The 22,094-nt window shown below is 42.7% G+C and overlaps 1 protein-coding gene across 1 annotated transcript in view; it reads left to right on the top strand.

Moving 5' to 3' along the window:
* The first annotated feature begins 3,101 nt into the window (after positions 1–3,101).
* The window catches only part of SLC35F3 (solute carrier family 35 member F3), a 135,824-nt gene continuing 116,831 nt past the window's right edge, over positions 3,102–22,094 (top strand). Inside the window, exons 1-2 of the mRNA XM_044420194.1 lie at positions 3,102–3,154; positions 3,962–4,191. Of these exons, the coding sequence (XP_044276129.1) occupies positions 3,102–3,154; positions 3,962–4,191 (283 nt within the window). The remainder of the gene's footprint in view (positions 3,155–3,961; positions 4,192–22,094) is intronic.

Genomic DNA, 22,094 nt, shown 5'->3' with positions numbered 1-22,094 from the left:
CTGGCAGTACTGACCCCCAAATCAACAAGGGACCTAAAGCACATAGCAGCCCGCAGACAGGACTGTTGTCAAGCAAACAGAATGCTTATGAGAGAGCAGCAGTATCAAAACAAGCCTAGGTGGATGAGCTCTGCCCATGTTTTGAGAGGACTGCTTTCACACGTCAGGTGAAACCCTTAGACATTTTCAGTGTACGCTTGCTTAACACAGCAGGCATGAATGCAGCAAGTGTGTGCCGTGCAGGTACACACCAGTCCAGGGATCCATGACTGGCAAAACCCCCTCCTGGGTGCAGGCTCAGCAGCAGACTTGCATTTTCCCCAACCTAATATGTGAAATGGTGTTTTGCATGCAAAACTTACAGAGTGGGAATCAAGAGGAGACAATTACCTTTTCCTCCTTCCACAAGCCTACTTGTTCCAGTGCCAGTAAAAATAAAATAAACTATTGGACTTTGGATAAGGAAAGAAAGTAGAAGACAACAGAAGAAGCTCATGTGGCTTCACAGAAAGCTTAGAGATGATCTGAAAACAAACCAACAAACAAAAAGGACGTGTATAGGAAGCGGAAGGAAGGCCAGGCTACAAAGGAAGAATACAGGCAGGGAGCATGGAATTGCAGGGAAGGCCTCAGGAAGGCTAAAGCTAGGAATGAACTGAGGCCAGCGAGGGCTGCTAAGAGCAACAAAGAGGCCTTCTTCAGAGGAAAGAAATGGGGTTCGGCTAAATGATAACAGATGCCACAGAAGGGCAGAGGTGCTCAATTCCTACTCTGGCTCAGCAAGAGCTATGACCTTCCAGATGAAGGGGAAGTACAAGCTGAAGGAGTAGGAAGCCACTCAAGATTGACAGGCAAGTGATCAAGGATGATCTAATTGGGTTGAATGAGTTCAAATTCCCAGGGCCCAATGAACTCCATCCTAGGTCAGAAAGGAGCTGGTGGAGGAACTTGTAGAACCACTGTCTACTATCTTTGAGATGTCATGGAGGACAGAGGAAGTGCCAGATGACTGGAGAAAGGCTAATGTTTTCCCTATCTTAAAGAAAGGGGAAAAAGAAGGACCTGGGAACTATAAAACAGTCAGGCTGACATCAATCTCTGAAAAAAATCTGGAGCAGATTATAAAGCAGTCACTCTGCCAACACCTTGGAAGCAATTATTAGACTCCAACATGGATTTCTCAAGAACAAATCCGGCCAGATTAATCTGATTTCACTTTTTAATTGGGTAACTCCCTGATGGACTGTGAGAATGCTAGGGACATAGTATATCTTGACTTCAGCAAAGCTTTTGACAAAGTGCCCCACAATATCCTGATTAGCAAGTGAGCTAAAAGTGAGCTGGATGATACAACCATCAGGTGGATCCACAGCTGGCTACAGAATCAGACGCAAAGAGTGCTCATCAATGGCACCGCATCTCAGACTGAGGAGGGGGAATGAGTAGGGCACCACATGGTTCAGTCCAAGACCCACTGCTCTTCAACATTTTTGTTCATGATTTGGATGAGGAAGTGCAGGGAGTGATTATCAAATTTGCAAATGACACAGAACTGGGTGGGATAGAGAATACCCTGGAAGACAGATTGAAGATTCTAGGTCATCTTGATAGGTTGGAGCCCTAGTCTGAAAACAACAGAATGAAATTCCTGAGGGACAAAAGCCAAGTTTTGCACCTAGGAACAAGAAATGAAATGCATTGTTGCAAGATGCTCATACACTCTTCCCCGTCTACCCCACTCCCACCCCCCACTGGTCCTGTAGGTCTCGTATCTCTGATCGCTGATCCACTTGCATCATTACAAGATGGGGAATACATGGCACAACAATATTGTAAGCGAGCAGGATCTTGGCATTGTTGTAGATCACAAGCTGAACAAAAGCCATCCATGTGATGTGTCTGCAAAAAGGGCAAACACTCTCTTAGGCTGCATTAGAAGTATCACTTCCAAATCCCATGAAGTACTAGTTCCCCTTTACTCAGAACTGGTTAGGTCTTATCTGGAGTACTGTGTCCAGTCTTGGGCACCACAATTTAAGAAAGATGCAGACAAGCTGGAAACAGTTCAGAGGAGGGCAATGCAGATGATCTGGGGACTGGCAACAAAGCCACGAAGAGAGATTGAAAGAACGGGCCATGCTTAGTCCCAAGAAGAGAAGATAGAGGAGAGATATTATAGCGCTCTGCAAGTATTTAAAAGGGTGCCGCAAAGAGGAAGGACGGAATTTCTTCTCCATCATCACATGAAATAATGGGCTTGAGTTACAGAAATCCAGATTCCAACTAGTCATCCAGAAAATTTTCCTGACGGTTAGAACCCTATGGCAATGCAACCAGTTACCTATGGAGGCTGTGGGCTCTCCCCCACGAGGAGCATTCAGGATGAGCTGGACAGCCATCTGAGAGGGATGCTTTACCTTGAAGGCCTGCACTGAACAGGGGGTTGGCCCTGATGTCCTTCTGGCCCCTTCCAAGTGAGTCTAGGGAAATTATTATTAATAAGGTCGTCCCTCGCAGCTTAGCAGGGAGCCTTTCCTCTCCAGCATGCCCGACGGCACCTGGGCAGACGCCTCCTTGCAACTGCCCCTGGCTCCCCCTGTCGGCCGCCACACGAATTTCGCGGTAAGGAAGACAGCGGAGGTGAGAGCGGGCGGGCTCCCCCTAGGGGAAAAGAGCGCGAGAGAGGCGAGCATTGACAGCAGGCGGCTGAGAGCGGTTGCCTGCGCGCCGAGCGAGCGTTTCTCTCCTCCTTTGCTACTCCATCCATACGCAGCAGCAGCAGCAGCAGCAGCAACGACGACAGCAGGTTGCAGCCAGGAGCCAACGCCTTCCTTCCCAGGGCCGGGGACGAGGGCGGCTCGCAGGCGGGCGAAGGCAGCAGCCGGCAGCAGCAGCAGCAGCAGCAGCAGCGACTGGCCGCTCCAAACTCCGCTCCTGCCGCGGCACAAGCGCGCCTCGCCGCCCGCCGGGTCTCGTCTGCCCGCCGTCGCGCCCCTTCTGCGCCCGTGTCCCTCCGTCCCGCGTGTGGCGCGCCGGTCCGCCCAGGGCGGCTGCGCCTTTCCTGAAGCCTGGGAGCCCGCGCTGGCCCGCTGCTCTTCCCCATGGGGATTCGCGAGTTCCCCAACGGCACGACGAGGGGCAAGACCGTCGCGATGTGAGTGCGTGGCCCGGGGGGAATCGGGGCCGAGCGGGGAGGCAGCGGCGCGGGGAGCGGAGCCCCTGCTTTCTCGGTGAGGCAGCGCTGCTGGCTCGGCGTGGACCGCCCGCGGCGGCTGCCCTCTGTCGCTGCAAGGCGGCGGGCTCGGGGAGCCGAAGCCGCCTCCTTGCGAGGCTGCCGAAGCCGCGCAGCTGCGCGGGAGGACCACCGCCAGCAAAGTTTTCAGCACCCCCAGCCCTGATTTCTGCCGGAGCTCTTCTTTTCCACTCTGCCCTGTGCATTGGGAACCAGAGGCAGGAGAGCGCGTGTGTGTTCGTGCGGGGCGGAGAAGCAGGATGGTTTTGGAGGGGAAGGACTTAAAGTTCGCCTGGAGCCTTCGTTGCGAGCTTGTTAAGGAATGGGGGTGGATCCGGCTGTCTCCCTCTCAGCAGTCAAGCCCCCCTTGAGATGCACCAAGTGTTTCGGGCTACTGTTCTGCCACGCTTTGAAGAGGTGCCTTCTTTTGGGAGGTGCATCATTACCTTCTCCAACCTAGTGCCCTCCAGATGTTTTGGACTTTAGTTCCCTCTGCAAAGGGTGAAGCAGGAGGATGGGCACGGGAATGGGAGGGCGGGCGCAGCAGGACACGGCCAGGAGGGTGGATTTCCTTTGTACGGCGTGCCCCCCTCATTTCCCCCGCCTCAAGCGCCCAGCATCCCTTGTGCGTGCCTTTCGTACATTATTGATACCTTGTGATGGTGAACCTGCAAGTGTTTGCATTTAGTATATTCTTGTCCTCCCACCCCACCTACCTTTCTTTTCTAGTGGCATGAGGAGATCTCCCGATGTCAGCCCCAGGAGGCTGTCAGACATAAGCCCTCAACTCCGGCAGCTCAAATATCTAGTGGTGGATGAGGCAATCAAAGAGGATTTGAAATGGTCCCGATCTATGGAAGATCTCACCAGCGCTTCCGTGGGACTGACTTCCATCGAGGAAAGGATTCTGCGGATTACTGGCTATTACGGCTATCAGCCCTGGGCTGCCAGCTACAAAAGTAAGTCCCCGGTTTATCCATTTCTCCTTAGCAGCTGCTGCCACTGTTCCTTCCATCCCCCTCCTTCAACTTTCTGTCAGCAGGAGTCTGTCTCCTTTCCAGCTGCCTGAAGGGTTGGAAAAAGGCTTTATGTTGCGCTCTGGAATTAACCCGTTGAATCCCTTTCCAGGTGTCAGAGTCTGACCGTGGAATTTCACTTTGGATGGTTAAAATAGATTAGATATTCCCCCTCGTGCTTTGGCTGATATGCTGCCGCTTCTTTTCTGCTGCCGTCTTTCCCACAGTCTGATTACTTGGTGTGTGCGGTGGACTTCTGTCCATGTGTCAGTCATTGTTGAGTCTGATAGTGGATTGGTAGGGGGCAAATGCCCTCTTTCGGTGCACATCTGCGCCTGCTGTTTCTAAACCTTGTGACACCCTGCAGATGTATAAAAAGCTTGATCTGCTGAACTTTCTGGTTGTCTGGAGAAAATGGCGATTATTATATGCAATGTAAGTCTTCACACTGGGAAAAGGTTTCAGTTTAGTGCTGAGCTAGGACCAAATGAAAATTTGGTAAAAGGTCACTAGGGCACAAAGCTCCCCCCCTCCCACTTTGAAAAGAAAAGATAAAGAAAGCTGACGCATTAGAGGGTGGCTGAACTTGCCTTGATTCAATGAAGGCATCGATTTTTTATTATAATTCGAGAGAATGACTTATAGCTGGATGATTTTTTTTCTTCCAGTGCCAAAGTGATTTGCTACATATTACATTAATCTAAGAAAAGTGGGCTTTTTTATTGCTTATTATGTTATTTTGAATGCTAAAATATAATTTGCTTGCATTTTGATATTATATGTGAAACATATTACTCAAGTAATATGTGAAGTAAGTTGTTATTCACAGGCTGAAATGTATATTAGAGTATATTAAGGGTGCAATCCTTTGCAAATTTAAATAGAAAGTGCCTACAACTTCCAGCATGCCTCAGCCATGGGGCATGCTGGGAATTGTAGGCCTTTTTTCTGTCTAAATGTGAGTGAAATTGCATCTTAAATAAAGCATTTTAATTATTTCAAATAATTCTTACAGTTATTTTACTCCAACTGGTAAATATCTCTGTCAGGTAGTATGGCTCACAACACTACACTAATCACAATTAATGCATTCATGTTTCAAGATTTCAAGAAAAAATATTTGATGCCTCAGAATACTTTGATGGTGACAGCTGATCTTGCTTATGCATCTCCAAAAGTGAGGGGGCTGGGACTAGGTCCTTCAGTTTGGGGAGTTTTCTATAAGGAATGCAAAACCCATGTTTTAAATTTTATGTATCTGTAGGGTATACAGCAAGAACAGCATGCATCTAATTGGCCCAAAGAAATTGTAATTATGTATCTTGGTTCCTTTCTGCCTTGGTATTGGTTCAAGAGCTTTCAGATCCCCAGGCAAGAAGTCTGGGTATTCTGCCATCAATAAGTTTATTTAAAACTTATTTTAATTGTTAATTTATTGGTTATTTATAGGATTTTAAATCTTTTAAGCCGAGATGCACCAGGTTTTAATATTTTTATTGTATAATTTGTTATATTTGTATATTTTGTTCTTGTTGTGAGCCACCCTGAGGCTTTGTTGCAATGGGGGCGGCATAAAAATGTTTTAAATAAATAAATAAATAAAATGGTGCAGCTTGCACTGACACAAAAGCCATTTTATCAGCTCAGAAATATTCCTACTAGGTATCCTTCACATTAAATATTTGAATAAGTATTTGCTTAGACCCATGGAAATGACCTGTGGGAGTGTCACCATTTGGTATGTAGATATCTGCATGAAGTCACTGGCTGAGATGGTCTGAAGCTTTGGGTTTTGCTGATGATGCCTAGTTCTGCTTTTCTATCCAGATCCAGGGTAAGAAGTTTCCTCCTGAACCGGTACCTGGTGAAGATGCATGGGCTGTAGCTCAATACAGACAAAGTATAAATGGGGGCTGCTAGGTTCCTAGATGAGATTTGCCTCCTTTACCTGAATAACTATGCATTCTGGAGGCTTTTTGAGCCCTACATTATTTAAATTATTAGAATTAATTTGGGTTACTGCTTCCACCACCTGTAGCATATGATGGATTGGGCAACTAACAATGTGCTTTTGAAACACAGCTTTATATCTATTTTTTAAACTTAGTTTTATCGTAAGTTTCAATAGAATCCTAAAAAAGAAAAAAGTAACTACATGTATTTGCATATATCAATTACACATAATCTTTAACAAAGGTAGACCAAATATCTATGTATTTATCCATTTGAGAGTGTTGTCTGTATGTCATCTGTTCAAATGTTGAATTCTTTATTAGTTCTTCAGTTCATTGCGCTCTGAAAGGTTAGCATATTTCTTTCCAGTGTTGTAATATTAATTTTTAGCTGCCAAAGGTCCGTAGAAAATGCATTTCTGTTGACTGTGCATTACATTTGAGGAGGCAGGTAGAGAATTTAAAATAATATAGACATCAGTATATACTAATGAACGTTCTGGTACAAATTTTATCCATATTATTATCTCCTCCCAAAAAAGAGACAACCATTAGGTATTGCCAAAATACCGTATTTTTCGCTCTATAAGACGCGCCTGACCATAAGACGCACCTAGTTTTAGAGGAGGAAAACAAGAAAAAAAATATTCTGAATCAAATGGGCACATAATCACAGGCACATTCTCCATCACTTCCCCATGGGCTGCACACCTGACAGACTTACTGCACACACATATTCGCTCTATAAGACGCACAGACATTTCCCCTTACTTTTGAGGGGGGGAAAAGTGCATCTTATAGAGCAAAAAATACGGTATATGATTAAAGGAAGCATTAGCATTATTGCATCTCCACTAAGCTGACTTAGACAAATAATTATTAAAGCGATATTGTGGTGTCTAACAAATACAAAACAAGAGTTTTTGTTGAATAAGACATAATTTGAGATATAGTTATCTTCAGATATAGATTCTAAAGTGACAATCCTTTGAATGGATTGAATTTGGTAATGCCATTTCCTGTTCCATTCCTGTTTAAGATTCTGTGCATTACATTTGTTTGTCAATAATAAATTCTTACAAATGTCACAATTATAAATATTGTCATTCAGCCATAAGCAAGCAAACGGTGCTTGAGATGAAAATCCAAAAATGATTATCAAGCCATGCAAATTGACCCAAAGTAAAAAATCAAAAATCAGGGCTGCCAAAAAAAGTTTCTCACTAATTTTTGAGTCTGGACTTGATCATAAAGTCAATTTAGTACGTGAGAATAGATGGTCTCTTGTAGCTATAACTGTGGTAAGAACCCCAGCTTAAGTTCTATAGTGCAGATTTGCAGCTGCCCAGCTACTTTCTCAAAAGGGCAACTAACATGATCAAACAGGTGGAACAACTCCCCTATGAGGAAATGTTGCAATATCTGGGTCTTTTAGCTCAGCAAAAGGGCAATCCAAGAGACGCATGGGAGAGGTGTACAAAATGGATACAGTTTTCTGCCTAGCACCTGAGGACATCCCATGGAGCTGATGGATGGAAGCTTCAGAATAAATAGCACTTACTTCTTCACCCAGCACACAGTTAAGCTGCAGCATTCGCTTCCACAGGATGTAGGGGTGGGCAGAAATTTGGATAGCCTTAAAAGGGGCTGGGCAAATTTGTGGAGAAGGATATCAACTGCTCCTAGCCCTGGTGGCTGTATGAGACCTCCAATATCCAAGGCAGTACTAGCAGCTGAAGAGCATGACTAGGAGGCTCATGTCCTGTTTGTCCTGTTCCAAGTTTATTTTAGTAGCCAAAGGACATGAAAAATGCATCAAATGAATGCATGCTGATGACAAAATGAAGAATTTCAACCATGTAAAATATAAATAAAATATACTAGGAACAGAAATTCATCTTTAACTTAACTCTGAATCTCCAGTGCCGTTACAACAATTTTGTCTAATTCTCTCTTCGTGATCTTTGCACATAAGCAAACAAAGCAACCTCATGCGTCACATAACTACGAATATCACTTAAAAGAAGGATGGTTTCTGCCAAAGAGTTCCTGTATCCATCAGTTAGCAAGGGTTTCATGCATCTCTCCCTGGTGTCAGTACATAGAGGACAGATTGGCATTTAATGAACGACGTCTTCAGCTTGATATAAACCACAAATACATAACCTGTGTTCAAGAGGCACCTTGTTACATTGCCCATCCAAAACGTCAGTTGGCATAACTTGAAAGCACAACTCAGTAAAGGCGCTTCTTAAAAAACATGTCTCATTCTGGACAGATAGCTAGCTTTATAGAGTTCTGTTTCCAAAAGAGGAAACCATTGAGCAAAATCAGAGTTTTTCATTGATTGCGGGCCTTTTCTAGGGTCTGTCCAAAATAACCAGCCCCTTAATTGATGTCCTGTTTGTGAGCTTTCCATTGGAGCGCCCAGGTGGCTGCTGTGTGAGCAGAATGCGGGATTGGTGGATCTTCGTGTGTGACCAGCGTGGCTCCTTTTGTGTTCTTATGTTCTGGAAGGGGACAATAGCTTGGCATGCATTTACTGTCCAGTCTGACAAAGAGAAGGCCATAGTGGAGTCTGAAGAAAGCAGGCCGGCAGGGCTGATCTGGAGGTCTGACAGAGAAGGAGTCTGTATCTCCTTGGGCATCACAGGTCAGAAAGCAAGAGCGGATAGTGACACAACACTGGACAAGCTCCAGAAAGAAACCAGCTGATTTCTATTTTATGTAGCCCTTCAGCCTGTTTATGCTACCTGGATGCTGTCCATTTTTAGGAAAAGAACAGGCCTCTCTAAGCAATGCCTCTCTGTTGCTTATACCCAGGTACATTGCCTGTGCGTAGTAGGCAGAACTGGCCTTCAAGACTTCTGGGAGATAAAATGCTAGTTCCCTGGTTGCCATTTCTGGGGGCGTTGGTACTGCCCCAGGAGTTTCTGATTCCAGTGGATCCTGGTTACTGGATTTGGACTCAGTATTAGTCTCCATTGGTGACTCTTCTGTGGGTAGTGCTACTGCCACCCATTGGAGGAGTCCAAGTCGCTGCATGTGGTATGTACTATAACCTTTGCAATGGCCCTGGGTGAGTTTTTCAAGCATGCTTCTGGTGGCCTCTAAAGCCATAGGCCAGCTTGACCTGCTGCCAGTCCACTAGGACCTCAGGGAAGGCTTTGCTCCAGGTGCCAACCATTATTTCCAGCACTGGATGGAGCACGGACTCCTTGGTGGTGGACCCATGGCCACAGATCACTGTCCTGAACGGTGCCTTCTTCAAGTCTGCGCTTTGTGCCTTGTGAAAGCATTGAACATCTTTACTTTTCAAGGAAGCTTTTTATCCTTTTATGTCCATAGACATTTTCACCCACAGGCCCCAAATAAGTGGGGTTTATATTCCACCGTTTTTAGATTTGGTATATGGTGTGCTGGCACAGTTACTTTTTGAGAGAGACAGGCTAAATAGTTTAATAAATAAAAAAGACTGCTTTCTACTTCAGACCTAATAGGAATATCCACTATCAGTAGCATAAACATGTCCTTGATACCACTGTTTCAAGTACCCTTAGAAGCCTTTAATACATTCATAGATAACTTTTATTTATAGAACATGCATTCTCTATTTTAGCATAATAATCTGTAAGTTCCTGGACACTGAGATTTAAATAATAATCCTTGACATTGAAGGGTAATTCTTATATGTGCAAATCTAATTTCTCTCTACATTTCCCCAGTATCTTCCATAGTAGAAGAATGCTCACAACTGCAAGTTTGGGATAGGTTATTCTAAAGGGTTTCAGGGGTATTTTGTGTGGGCGTATATGGGTTACAGAGTTCTCTGGAGGTGAAGATGTATCTGCCATGACACAGCATGTTAATTAAAGCATTTTCTGATATGCTGATCCTTCTCTTATCTGACAGAGAAATATTTTATAGTATAGAAAAGAGAGAGAGGTTGAATCCATGCTGTGCAGGGTTTTGCAGTTGTTCATAAAGCATATGCAGTTTAAAAAATACTGAAAGACACCTGAGAATAGAGCTTCTTGGGCTTACTTATTTATTTTATTTTTATACTGCCCCACAGCCAAAGCTCTCTAGGCTGTTCTTGGATGAAGTGCTGGCACTTCTGGCTTTCTTGATAAAAACTGGCTTGCTGTGCACATCGGTGATAATTATTACTACCTTGAGGCTTTGTTCCTTCAGTCTTAAAATGAGCAGGATCTTGTCGTACAAATAGCCCTATTGCTGGTTAAGAGAAACATTTTATTAGTGTTACTGCCAGATTGGACTGTACAGGAGGTCCAGCTTCTGAGCTAAATGCGAATGCTTCTTTTTGACACAATGACTAATAGTCCAATTGACTCCATGTTGAGCAATTGGGGATAGTTTTGCCAGAATAGGAAAGGTCATGTCAGTGGCTCAATTAAAAGTGTTTGCCGGAATTTAAAAATGATATTTGAAAACGAATAGTAAACAACGCTTAATTGCTCTCCACAACATTTAATAAAGAAGCACAGGAAGCAGCCTTATACTCAGCCAAATCATGTGTTTGTTTGTTTATTTGTGCACTTATATACCATCCCATAGCACTTTGGACTTTCTGGGTGGTTTACAAATTTTAATAGACATACAAAGGTGATAAGTAGTCACAATTCCTTCACCTTTCCTGGAGATGCTAGGGATCAAAATTGAGACTGTCTGGTTGTAAAACATGTGCTTTGCCACAATGCTAAGACCCCTTATGTATGTTTTTGAAATCCTTTTTAATTTTCTGGAAGGAGTACTAAATGAAGATCTAGCCACACTGTGGTAAAGTTATTTGCTGGAATTCAGTGCTTTCTAAACGTTGAGTCACATTGTTGAGATACAAGCTTAAAAATTACTTGACTTTTTTAAAGGGAAGGTAATAATACTGTGTGTTGTGCTCGCTTTACCTTATTGTAATAATTTTTAAATGTAATATCAAGCCAATTTGAAAAACAGCAGGGAGTGTTCTGGGTATCAATCTAAAGATTTGGGTTGAAATCAGAACATTTAAAGCAACTCTGCTAATGAAAAATCCTGATATCTGCTCCATGTTCTTTGGGATGTCCACTTAGTTGCAACCATTAGAATTGCCAGTCAGAATTAGTGGTAGCAGAAGTTATGTTACTCACTTTCCCACATACCTTAGAGCACAAAGAAGTGAAACTCAGAGGAAGAGGAAGAGTTGGGGGCGACTGTCCGTCTGGAGCAATTCTGCAAGTGACTATTGACCATGTTGGGATGGGGCAGCATCTAGAATGATATAAATATGGCAAGTTCAAGTGCCAGTTTCCTTTGACAGCGGCTTGGACTCTTATGAATTCATTTTCTGAGCTTGGCCTACACATGGGCAACAGTGTGTGTTGGCAACATATGCAGCTCTCAGCTGTGTGGGTCTAAGCCATCTGCTGTCAGCAGCAGTCAGGCTTTTGCAAACTTACAAAAAATGACCTAGAATTACTCAGGGTGCAGATGAAAGAGTGAAATATTCTCTCAGTGCTTTTGGGCTACTGTAACATACATGAAAGGAGGTCAAATGATTTTTTAAAAAGTTAGTATGCATTCAGTAAAGTTGAAAAAGCACTTTGTAGACTGGACTTGGTGTGCAGTCTTGTGCATGTTTAAACAAAGAAGGCCCATAACTCTCAACATGGCCTAGTCAGCATTTATAAGTGTGTATGGGATTGTATCCTAACAGAGCTTTGGAGGTGCAACCTTATGCAAAAGGTTTGTTTGGGCACAAACAAGTCCCGCATTTCCTAGCTCACTCCACTGGCAGGGGAATGGCAAGAGCTGCAGCACTTTTTCTGCCCAAACATGCATAAAATTGTGTCCTTGAGATGTCCAAGTAAATTTCTTTAAAGTTGGGATCATAAACCAGAAATGCTACGCTGGTCATCATAGCTTTCCCACAATTTTGTGCAAACTTGGTGGGTCATCATAAAGGTATTGTTTGATCATGGATTTTGAAATGTTCTATAACTATTTTCCATCACTTTCTTTATCATTCCATGGTATGCAAGTACCAAAACATTAATTTGATAAACTGCCTGAGCAAGTAAACGTGAAAATGATGTATGTGGAGCATCATGATGTGCTCACATATTAATACTTTGCTAGCAGCTGGATAGTTGCTTTAGATGATATACTCACAGTGCATAGTGAACTCTAGGGCACGCTGTTGTACTCAGATTAGCAATCCTTCTGATCTTTTTTTTTTTAAATCAAATTGTGTGTCCTATAGGGAGAGGCAATAATAAGCAAGCCTCCTTTAGCACCTGGGTCTGGGAACCAAATAACCTCCCCACCGGTTGGAAAGCAGCCTGCATACCAGCTGTTACCGATCTTCTAGAACCTGATAGCTATAAGGTGCAGAGAAATGCTTTTGAATGTACTAAGGTGTTGATAAGGACACCTTTAGAACACAGTGATGTTCTGTCGTTCCCTGCTCTGCTGTGCTAGTTGATATTGATGTTAAGGCATCTTGTGTATATCAATTAAGAGTGTTTCATAGGGATCTCAGTCAACAGTATTAATGGTACATCTCTAAAGTGTGCTCTGCCACCAAATAAATATTTAGTGTGAGGCATTCCACTTGCTAGCCCAGTGTAATCGCACAATTTATAGTCACAATAAAATAAGGCTGGGAATATCTGTATCAAGTCAGTTTAGAGGGCAGGGAAGAGCAGAGTTGCTTTTGATCACCCACCTCTCCCCTTTATGCCTTTGTTTGCTGCTTGCAGAGAGTGAATTGACTTGGCTTTAGATATTCCAGGGTGTAGCAAGTTGTTGCATGGATGTTACAGACACCCATGCACTGCTGTCCCTCTGCAGTAGAAAAGGAAGCCCCTTTACAGGCACAGTCCTTTGCATGTTTGGGCAGAGATAAGTCATACAGCTCCTGACATCTCCCAGTCAGTTACACGTGGAAGTGTGTGCCCCAAATTTCTTTGAAGTATGGCATGAATTGTAATCCATATCCACTTTCCTCTGGTGAAAAGGGCAAGTGTGAAAGCAATAATGAATTTGTTGGATATGTCAAAAATTAATTTTGCTGCAGATATTACCTAGTCTGTTGAAAGTGGAGCAGTCCTTCATTCCAGTTGATTTCTAAAACTAAAAATTGCAAAAATGATAAGACCATTCAGGTTTCCTAATAAGCCAGGGCTGTGGACTTATTTTGCCATATTAGTATGTCCTCCAGTCAAGGTTTCAACTTGATGAAATAGGTATCTTTGGTGTTTTCTGTACCATGTGTGTTCGATGAAACCAATTTTTGAAATAATGCTTCAAGGCAACATGCTACTGAAGATGGAAAAATGCAGAATTTAAGCAGATTTGCGAGCTTTGTTGCAAGGACACAAAGTTGTTTGGGAGGCACTACAGTAAATTCTGCTTAGAGGTTCTGCTTCTGAGGTTCTGGCATTTCTGTCCATATTGTTTCCCCATTATATATTATCCATGTCCTTGCATATCTTTCAAATTTCCATCATGATTGAATTAATTGTCTTCCTCATTGCCTTCCTTCAATAAGAAAATCTTGAAGTGCTGTAGGAAGAAGCCTCAAATGCTAGTTTAGTGGTGTATGACTTGTTTAATTTGGCTTAGAAGAGAAGGTCACAGTGCTAGTCTTATTATTCAGGATTTTTTATGAACTCCTAATTCCAATCAAAGCCACCTGTGTGGTGAATTTACAACCGCAAAAGCCCAAAATAAAAACCATTGAAGCTTTTATTCATAATACCAAGTCAATTTATTAATATTAGAGCTTTGCCAATTTTTTGGAAAGCTGGAACATCTGTTAACAGGATGCTTAGTTTTACACTTCCCTTTTCATGTTTTTTTAAATAAAAATGTTTAGAGGACAAGCCATAACAAATCCAGTGACCTAAATCCACAAGCAGCTGGGCCAGCACTTCAAGACATGATGGGATCGTATAATAGTGCAGTCCTCATTTGAGGTGAGAGGGCCAAAGTAGATGTGATGATAATTGTGTCTTTCTCTTTCAGTGTTTATTTCTTTTCATGCAAGCAGCGGTTGTTGTGGTGGGTGATAATTAACAGGACTGCAGTGGTGGAGGAGGAGGATCTTTCTTACCCTGCTGCAGGCCTGACTGAAGTCTGTATTTCAAGCTACTCTCTGCATTGCATGTGTGAGATTGAATTTTTAAGCCAAATTCCCCCTCTGGTGTCTCCTAGGCCTTTTAGACAATAAGTCCCATCATTATCGATCATTTCTATGGTGACTGGGCTGGTGGGAGCTATAATGCAAAAGATCTGTGCCCTGTCAGGACTGAGGAGAGATCTTTCAAGTTCAGACAAATCTAATATTGACATCCAGTGTGGTGCAGTGGTTAACATCGTGGCCTGGGACTCAGGCAATCTGGGTTCAAGTCCCCGCTCAGCCATGGAGCCAACTGGGCGACTTTGGGCCAGTCATGAACTCTCAGCCCAACCTACTCCACAGGGTTGTTGTGGTGGTGGGGATAAGATTGAGAGCAGCAGGAAGAGGTGAGCCATCCTGCATTCTTAAAAAAGGTGGACTACAAATGTAATACATTAAATAAATAAGTGGGCTTCTCTGAAAAGGAGCTGTGGGAGAGTTAATACCTTTCCTTTTGGGGTACCTTGTGACTCAGGAAAGTACTGAAAAGTTTCAGTCACTGAGAGTTGTCAGTTCAAAACTTACAACAGAGAGGTTTATATTGCTAAGTGGCAGATATTGTTCTCTCCTTTTTGTGTACCTTCTTTTGTTGTTTTTTTCCCTCTTTTCTGGCACTTTTTAGTTGACATCTTGGCAGTTGGTCCCTGGCAACTGTGCAGAAATAGCCTTTATGCACTTTGACCCTGTCAGTTTCTAGGTATGTTAACTGCTGTTCCATCTGGCAGCTGAAACATATACAGACATGGACCAGGAAAGGCTACTCCTATCCAACAGCTGTAAGAATGTATTTGTGAAAAGACTGAAGTAGCTCTACTACTAATGACAATGATCATGATCATAATGCAAACAAATTTGCACCGTTACAAATACAAAGTAGTCCAGGGTTGAATGAAAAGAGTGGAGGGAGAGACAAAAGGGGCTCTCCTGGGAAGGATACTGGCTAGGAGACTGGGAAGGAGACTGGGAAGATCCTTCCCAGGGGAGGGGAGGGGAAGGAAAGCAAACCATGTTGAGCCTAACGTCTGTTGGGTGCACCATGGGCTGTTCTAAGAACAACCTGCCCTGTGTAGCTTATTTGGCTTTCCAAGATGCGTGAATTCAGCTATCCCGGTCGTGAGCAGGAACTCCGAGGGTGGGGATGGTGGCAGCGGGAGAGGCTTCAACCGCTCCTCCAGCAATTCTGAACAAGGTTGGCGTTTTGCTGCTTATATTAGCAGTAGGGAAGCATTAGTCTTTACATCAAGACTGTTGGGAAGGGATGAAGTTAATGCCTCTTCCCCAGCAATTGCAATCCAGATTGCTGCTTCCCCTCTTTTGTTAGCAGCAAGGGCATCGCAGTCGGAGTCAGGATTCCTGCGGTGGAATGCTTTAACCTTCCCCAGAAAACAGGCTCAAGATCACCGTAGCAAAGGGGAACTGGCACTCTGTTCGCGGCACTCAGCTGCTGGCTGAACAGCTGGGTGTCGGGAAGGGTGGGCAAGGGGCGGTCGGCCAGTGGCCCACATGAAGGCTGGTTAGCTGCTGCCTGCACCCTGCTGCTCCTGCCCTTTAGGAGATATGCTTTCTTGAAGTATGCACTGTATTTCAAGTGTGGTCTCAGCGCAGCTTTGCATAAAGGCATCATGATACTGGCAGTTTGTATTTCTAATCCTTCCCGTAATGATTCATAGCACTGAATTTGCCTCTTTTATAATCACTGTACACCAAGTTGCCTTTTTCCTTGAAATAACTAAGGGGATCCCAAGATTACTTTCCTGTTTAGTTACCATCTGCCCAGCCACCATTAGCTACAAGTGGGAAATCAGAACTCAGCTACACTTCATGCATTTCTGAGTCTTTTCAGGAATTGTTATTTTTATAAAAGGCAGCTGCTGAGCCTGCAATTTGCTGAGACAGACCAGTGCAGTGGCAGATGGGCTTCTTAATTCCCCCCCCCCCCCACTAGCTATGTTTTCACTCATGGTGGTAAAAGGAGCTTAGTGAAAAAATGTTGCAAGGGGAAACTGCTCTTCACATTTCAGCCACAGGGGCTGGCTTTTATAAAACTGGAACCCTTCCCCTAAAAATCACAAAATTTCTTTTTTATTTATTTATTTGGGATTCTTGTATGCCACCCCATTTGCATAAGCCACAGGGTGGCTTCCAACATGTCCTTCTGCTCTCTGTGGTATGAATTAAGTGTGGATGGGTTTCCTCCATTTCCAGTTCATATTTTCCCATGTTTTAAAGGTCTTCCATGTTTTATTTTGCCTGATTTCCAATTCTAGATGCAGAATTTGCATAATTTTAGAACAGAATGTATGGTTTGTTCTTCCGTCACTTTCTCCTCCTTTTCACTGTATTCCTTTATTTTACATTTTGGTAAGCCATGCACACCCCTGGCTGTGTGTATTAAAACATGAACAATCTCTTCCAACCTCCCACCCCAGCTTGTGATTCTATATGTGTACTGTTGCATTAACATTCTTTCAGTTAGTGGAAAGGCTCCAACTTCTTGTGTCCACATTCTTTTTAAAGGCACAGACACATAGTACATTTTTTCAAAGTACATGTACAAGTATCTTTATCTTTTCATCAAAAAATGTACTGTTCTGTAGGCGGAAGAAAAGTACCTTAATTGTGTGTGGTGCCTCATTCTAAGGCCTCTATGGCTTGAAATCGTGCTCGAGAGTCTACAGCTTTATTTTGGTTTTGCTTTCTTATTCAGAATTTGATTTAGGCAGCAGTCCTACGGATCCCAGAGATGCTTAATTTTAAGTGAATGTGCATAGCACTCTGCTGCTATCTTTTATCTAAGACAGGTGAAAGACAAAATGCCCCCAACTCATTTCCAGGTACAAAAGCTGATTGGACTGGCAGTTGAATCATACTTCTCCAGTAGATGTAAGCTGAATAATTTAAAAGTCATTTCCCCTCCTTTCAATTAACTTCTAACCTAATTCAGGAATCTGAGTCTGCTACTAAAATCTGCTAATTGGCAATGACTATGATGAGAATATGACTTCTCAGTGACAAAACATAGGTTTCTTTTTTCTATGGTGCTAACTTTTGAGTAAGCTTGCATAGCACTGTACTGAAAAATTAGTACAAACATTGAATATTAAATAGACTGCTGCCTGTCAGTGACCTGGTTTACAGTTTACATTAAGCCCGAATGGGTTGTTAACATGAGAGGTGGCTGAATGTGAGGTCTGAACCCGAGTGTTTTTTCTATTGCAGATTATTTTACACAAGCATTCCATCATGAGAAACCATGGCTTGTAGCAGGACTGTTTGAGGGCTTGTTCGAAGAATGGCTTGTTGTGATATCCAAACCCAGTAGCACAATTTTATCACAACCAGAATGCTCCCTGGCAACAGTGGCGAGAACCCTTGCCACTACTTGTAATCTTGCTAGTGCCACTGTTATTTTTCTTCATCCTGTCTCAGCATCCTCAAGTCAGGGCCATCTTGACAGCATTATGGGTCCCGGGCAAAGCAGTGTACTGGGGCCCCTATGACAACTACAACTACTGTTAATTTTGGAAGTTTTCCAATTTTCCAAGGGTTAACATACACAGATTAGTATGGGGCCCATGGGCAAGCGCCCATCAGGCCCGTGCATTAAGATGGCCCTACCTCAAGTTCCAGATTTTTTTTTTTTTCATAGAAATCTTGAAAGGATACTTTCACCATTTTTAAACAATTATTTTTGGCCCACTGCTAGGAATTCTTCATGATTTTCCATTTTACTGTTTTGCCTTGAAATTTGCATATTTTGATGATCTGCCTCATTTGTCTGTTTTGAAATTTCTGTATATTTACCAGTGTACCTAATTTGTCAGCCTAGATATTTGCATATATTGATCCATTCAGGATCAGCTCTTTGTGCACATATGCAAGAACTAACTGCCCTGTTTCCCTCTGGAAAAGCACTGAAATGGAGGGTAAAATTGACAAGGACATTGAGAATAAGGAATTGAGGGGGATATCAGAATACTGAGCTTAATAGTCGCATGTGACCCTATGTACTTGTGCAGGATCCCTATTTTTCATTTTTTTTAAAGTTTGCAAACATGTTCCCACGTCCACAAGAGCTCAGAAACGTAAATCCCTTTGACAATTTGATATTTGGGGTTGGAGGGGAGTTTCTCTAGTGAGCCAGCAACCCCAGCAAAATGGCTGCAGGAAAAAAGGGGCTAATGTTGGGAACGTGGAAACAGGGAGCTGTGCTACAGAGTCCCTGGGATACTTGCCACCGGCATCTGAGAAGAATGAGAGGAACTGAGGGAGAATCAAGCTCCAACAGACTGCCGATTAGGCTGTCATCTGTCAGTCCTGTTAGACAAACCACCCATCCTCCATTGCTTATTCTTGGGGTAAACTCACCCAGTGAAAAAGCATGTCTGCTCGTTGGGAAATAACTAGCCCAAAGGGTATACAAAGAAGACCGCACACTATAATAGTGTGAGATAAATTCCAAAGGTAATCTCAGGTAGGAAATGACAGTTGTCTATGCAGTCTTCTCTCTCCCTAATCTATAATGTTAAATGCAGAATGGGTCTCCACTTAATTTACATTCCTTGTTAGATTGGGTCAGTGATGCTGCAGAGGTCCTTCCTTAGACTGAGTTGTTGTTTTAGCTCGGTACGGAGTCTTTGTAAATGCTTTTGGACAACCTCTGGGCAAGACATGATGGCAGTAGACCCCCTCTTTTGTATGTTCCCTCGCAACTGTTGCCAGCAAACATAGAAAAGCCATTTGTAAAAGTGGATATCAGTGGATTCTTCTACTTTTCCTACAAAGCCATCTAAGGCCCAATACAGACAGCCTAATCATCAAGTTGGAAGGTTTCCCACCATGGATATTCTTGGCTGTCTATGCTGATGAAGCACAGTGCAAACTGATTCCTGCAGATTTTAATAGAGGCCAAGGGGTGGGATTCTATCACTGGGGGAGCCTTCCCACCTGAGCCATGAGGTGCATTACTGCTCTGCATTGGCACTTGATGGCAGGTACCCTGTAGAGCTTCTCAGCAGGAGTTATCTTTAGAGGAACAGCTGGTCTTTCCTATGCCTCAGACCTTAAGTATAAGATTTCTATTCCAAGTATTCTTATTGTTGTTTGTGTATTTCAAAGATTTATATATTTGCAGTTATCTGAAGTTCAATAGCAAAACAACAGAAAACTTTGACTTGCTTTTAATCCTTCAGTCTTCTTTTTTAAGTCAAAAATTGTTTCGAAGTGAAATAGCTATTGATATAAGCAAACATTTTAATTGGTTTATGTTTTGTTTTTAGAGATTTATGCAACATATATTTTATTTATTGTTCTGCTATTTCTATTTTGTTTATTTTGTACATTATATGGTTTTATTATTATTGGTGTTTGTAATTGAGAGTTGAAAAGTTGTGCATTGTATTTTTATGCTGACTAGGATTTTATAATGATGTAAACTGTCCAGATAACCTATGGCTAGTGGGGCAGCAGATAAATCAAATAAATAAACAACAATTATCAGTTTGAGTAAACTTTTAAGACTGAGGGAATATTTTTTTTTTAATACACTTTTCTAAACAGTTTTTAAAAAACCTTCCACTTTCTTAAACAGATTTTTTAAAAGCCATCTACTTTCCTAAATAAAGGAAATAGAGACAAAGGAAGCAGCGCACAGTGGGATGGGTTTTTACGCTGTAGCAACAGACCAAGGCAGTAATTATGGGTGGAATTTCAGCAAACCCAGAACAAGACAAAGCCAGCCATTCTGTCATACTTCAGTACAAACTTCCCTGCATTAACCTCTGTGTAAACCATTGGTTGTCCTTCTGCTCTCCAAGACAGTAGCTGCCACCGCTCCTTGTGGCAGTGAATTCAGCAAGCAATTTATGCACTGTGCAAAAAGCCCTTCCTGTACTAAATCAGCTGCCAATAAAATTCATTTCAACTGTTAGAGAGCCTCAGCTATTGGAAGGCATGGAATATAATGAATTAAAAACAAAGGGATTTAAACTTTATTCATGTATTAGATTTTTAGCCTGCTCCATTAGCCAGTAGAGTTTCCTCCTTTGTGCATTCTTCACACCACGTATGCCAGGTGCCACCTCCAACTTAGGTAATTCTCCAGTGGCAGAGCCCTCTGACACAAGCCACACTGTTCTGGAGGGTCTCCTGTTCCTCTAGAGCAGCAGTTAGCCTTGTAGGGTTTCCAGGAAAAATCTCAAAAATTGAATTTGAAACAGATTTTAGCATGAATCCACATGAGACCAACTATTTGATTGTCAGTTGGAGTCCAAACAGCAAACAAGGAAATGCATCATTTCATTTGGTTCCTAGGACTCTATTGCATAGTGTTGTAAATAGTCAAAAGTATTCATTTGGAATATTACCCTATATTCACATTACTAATTTGTTATATTTAAAAGGTTTTCTCTTTATTTCAAAATCTATTGTGTTATGCAAAGCACTCAGACAATAGGAGCAGATGAAAGGAGGTAGAATGTTGCGGGTTCAAAATGCTTAGTACAAATCAGGGATGGAGTGAGGGTTGCCCAGAAAAAGAATGTCTTCAGAAAGATTCCTTGAGCAAAAAGGTTCGGGAACTGCTGCTCCGGAGGAATTTTTAGAGGGTGCAGTACAGCTGCACATGGACAGGAAGAAAGGTTTGTCCTTACATTTCTTCAACTTTTGGATTTAACCTGCAGTGATTTCTTCATCTATCAACAAATGTTGTGATTTGTTTTGCTGTGACCAAGTACAGTACTTGAAGCCATCCATTATTTCCCAATTCATTGCTCCACCCCAAGATCATCTTCCATGTTTTGGATGTTGGAGAGGGGAATACCCTCTCCCCCCAGAAGAAGGTTATTTTGTGGGGTTACTCTCACCCACAGCGAATCTGCAAAAAGATTTGTAATTCTTAAGCTGACTGATGAAGAACCTGGTTGCACACCTGCAGGACCCCCTCCTCTGAAAGGAACCTGCTCATGCTTTGCCTTCTTCCTCGGGGACCCTGTTACATGTCCCAACACCAAAAGAACATAAAGGGTTGGTGAATATACCCCTGTCCCTCCGCAGCGCTCTCCCAGCTCATCCTTGCTGTGTTTTAGACAGGCAGTGAAAGCTGCATTGTTTGCCATTGGCTTTTAAAATTCCATTTGGCGTTACTTAAATGTTTCATTTTGATGTTGTTGCGATTTTACTGAGCTTTATTGTGTACTGCTCTGAGGGTCCTTGAGGTTAGAAAGAGATGTATACATAATCTGAATAAATAAGTAGCTATATACCCTCTGAAATAGAGAAACGTCACCTTTTTGTGCTCTTTGTACAGAGCTTGTTTATATTATTTTCAGAGATACGCATGTACCATATTGTATTCAGAAATAGATAGGCATATTCCAATGTTCTGCCAGGTTTCTCAAATACCCAGTATAGTTATGTTACCTTAATTTCCTCTTCTTGGCTTGGAGTCTTCAGTATTAGCATAGAAACATCTGAACACACTTTCATGTTCAATTTCTCTTACAACTCTTTGGCCCCTTTAACTGACTTCTTGTTTTCATTTTAGATTATTCGAGTTTCTACCATACCCACCTTATGGGTTGGATCTCAGTCATGCTTAGAGTAGATCCATCAAAAATTGATAGCACTCCATTTCATGGTAGCTGAGTTGTCCCACCAAGTGCAGTGCCTCTACCCTAAATACAACAAAGCTTAGATTGAGCAGTATGATAAATTGC

The sequence above is a fragment of the Varanus komodoensis genome, unplaced genomic scaffold, assembly GCF_004798865.1.
Source record: "Varanus komodoensis strain SLA01 unplaced genomic scaffold, ASM479886v1 scaffold1, whole genome shotgun sequence".
NCBI lineage: Eukaryota > Metazoa > Chordata > Lepidosauria > Squamata > Varanidae > Varanus > Varanus komodoensis.
The sequence above is the reverse complement of the archived record's forward strand: the minus strand, read 5'-3'. Positions and strand labels throughout refer to the sequence as shown.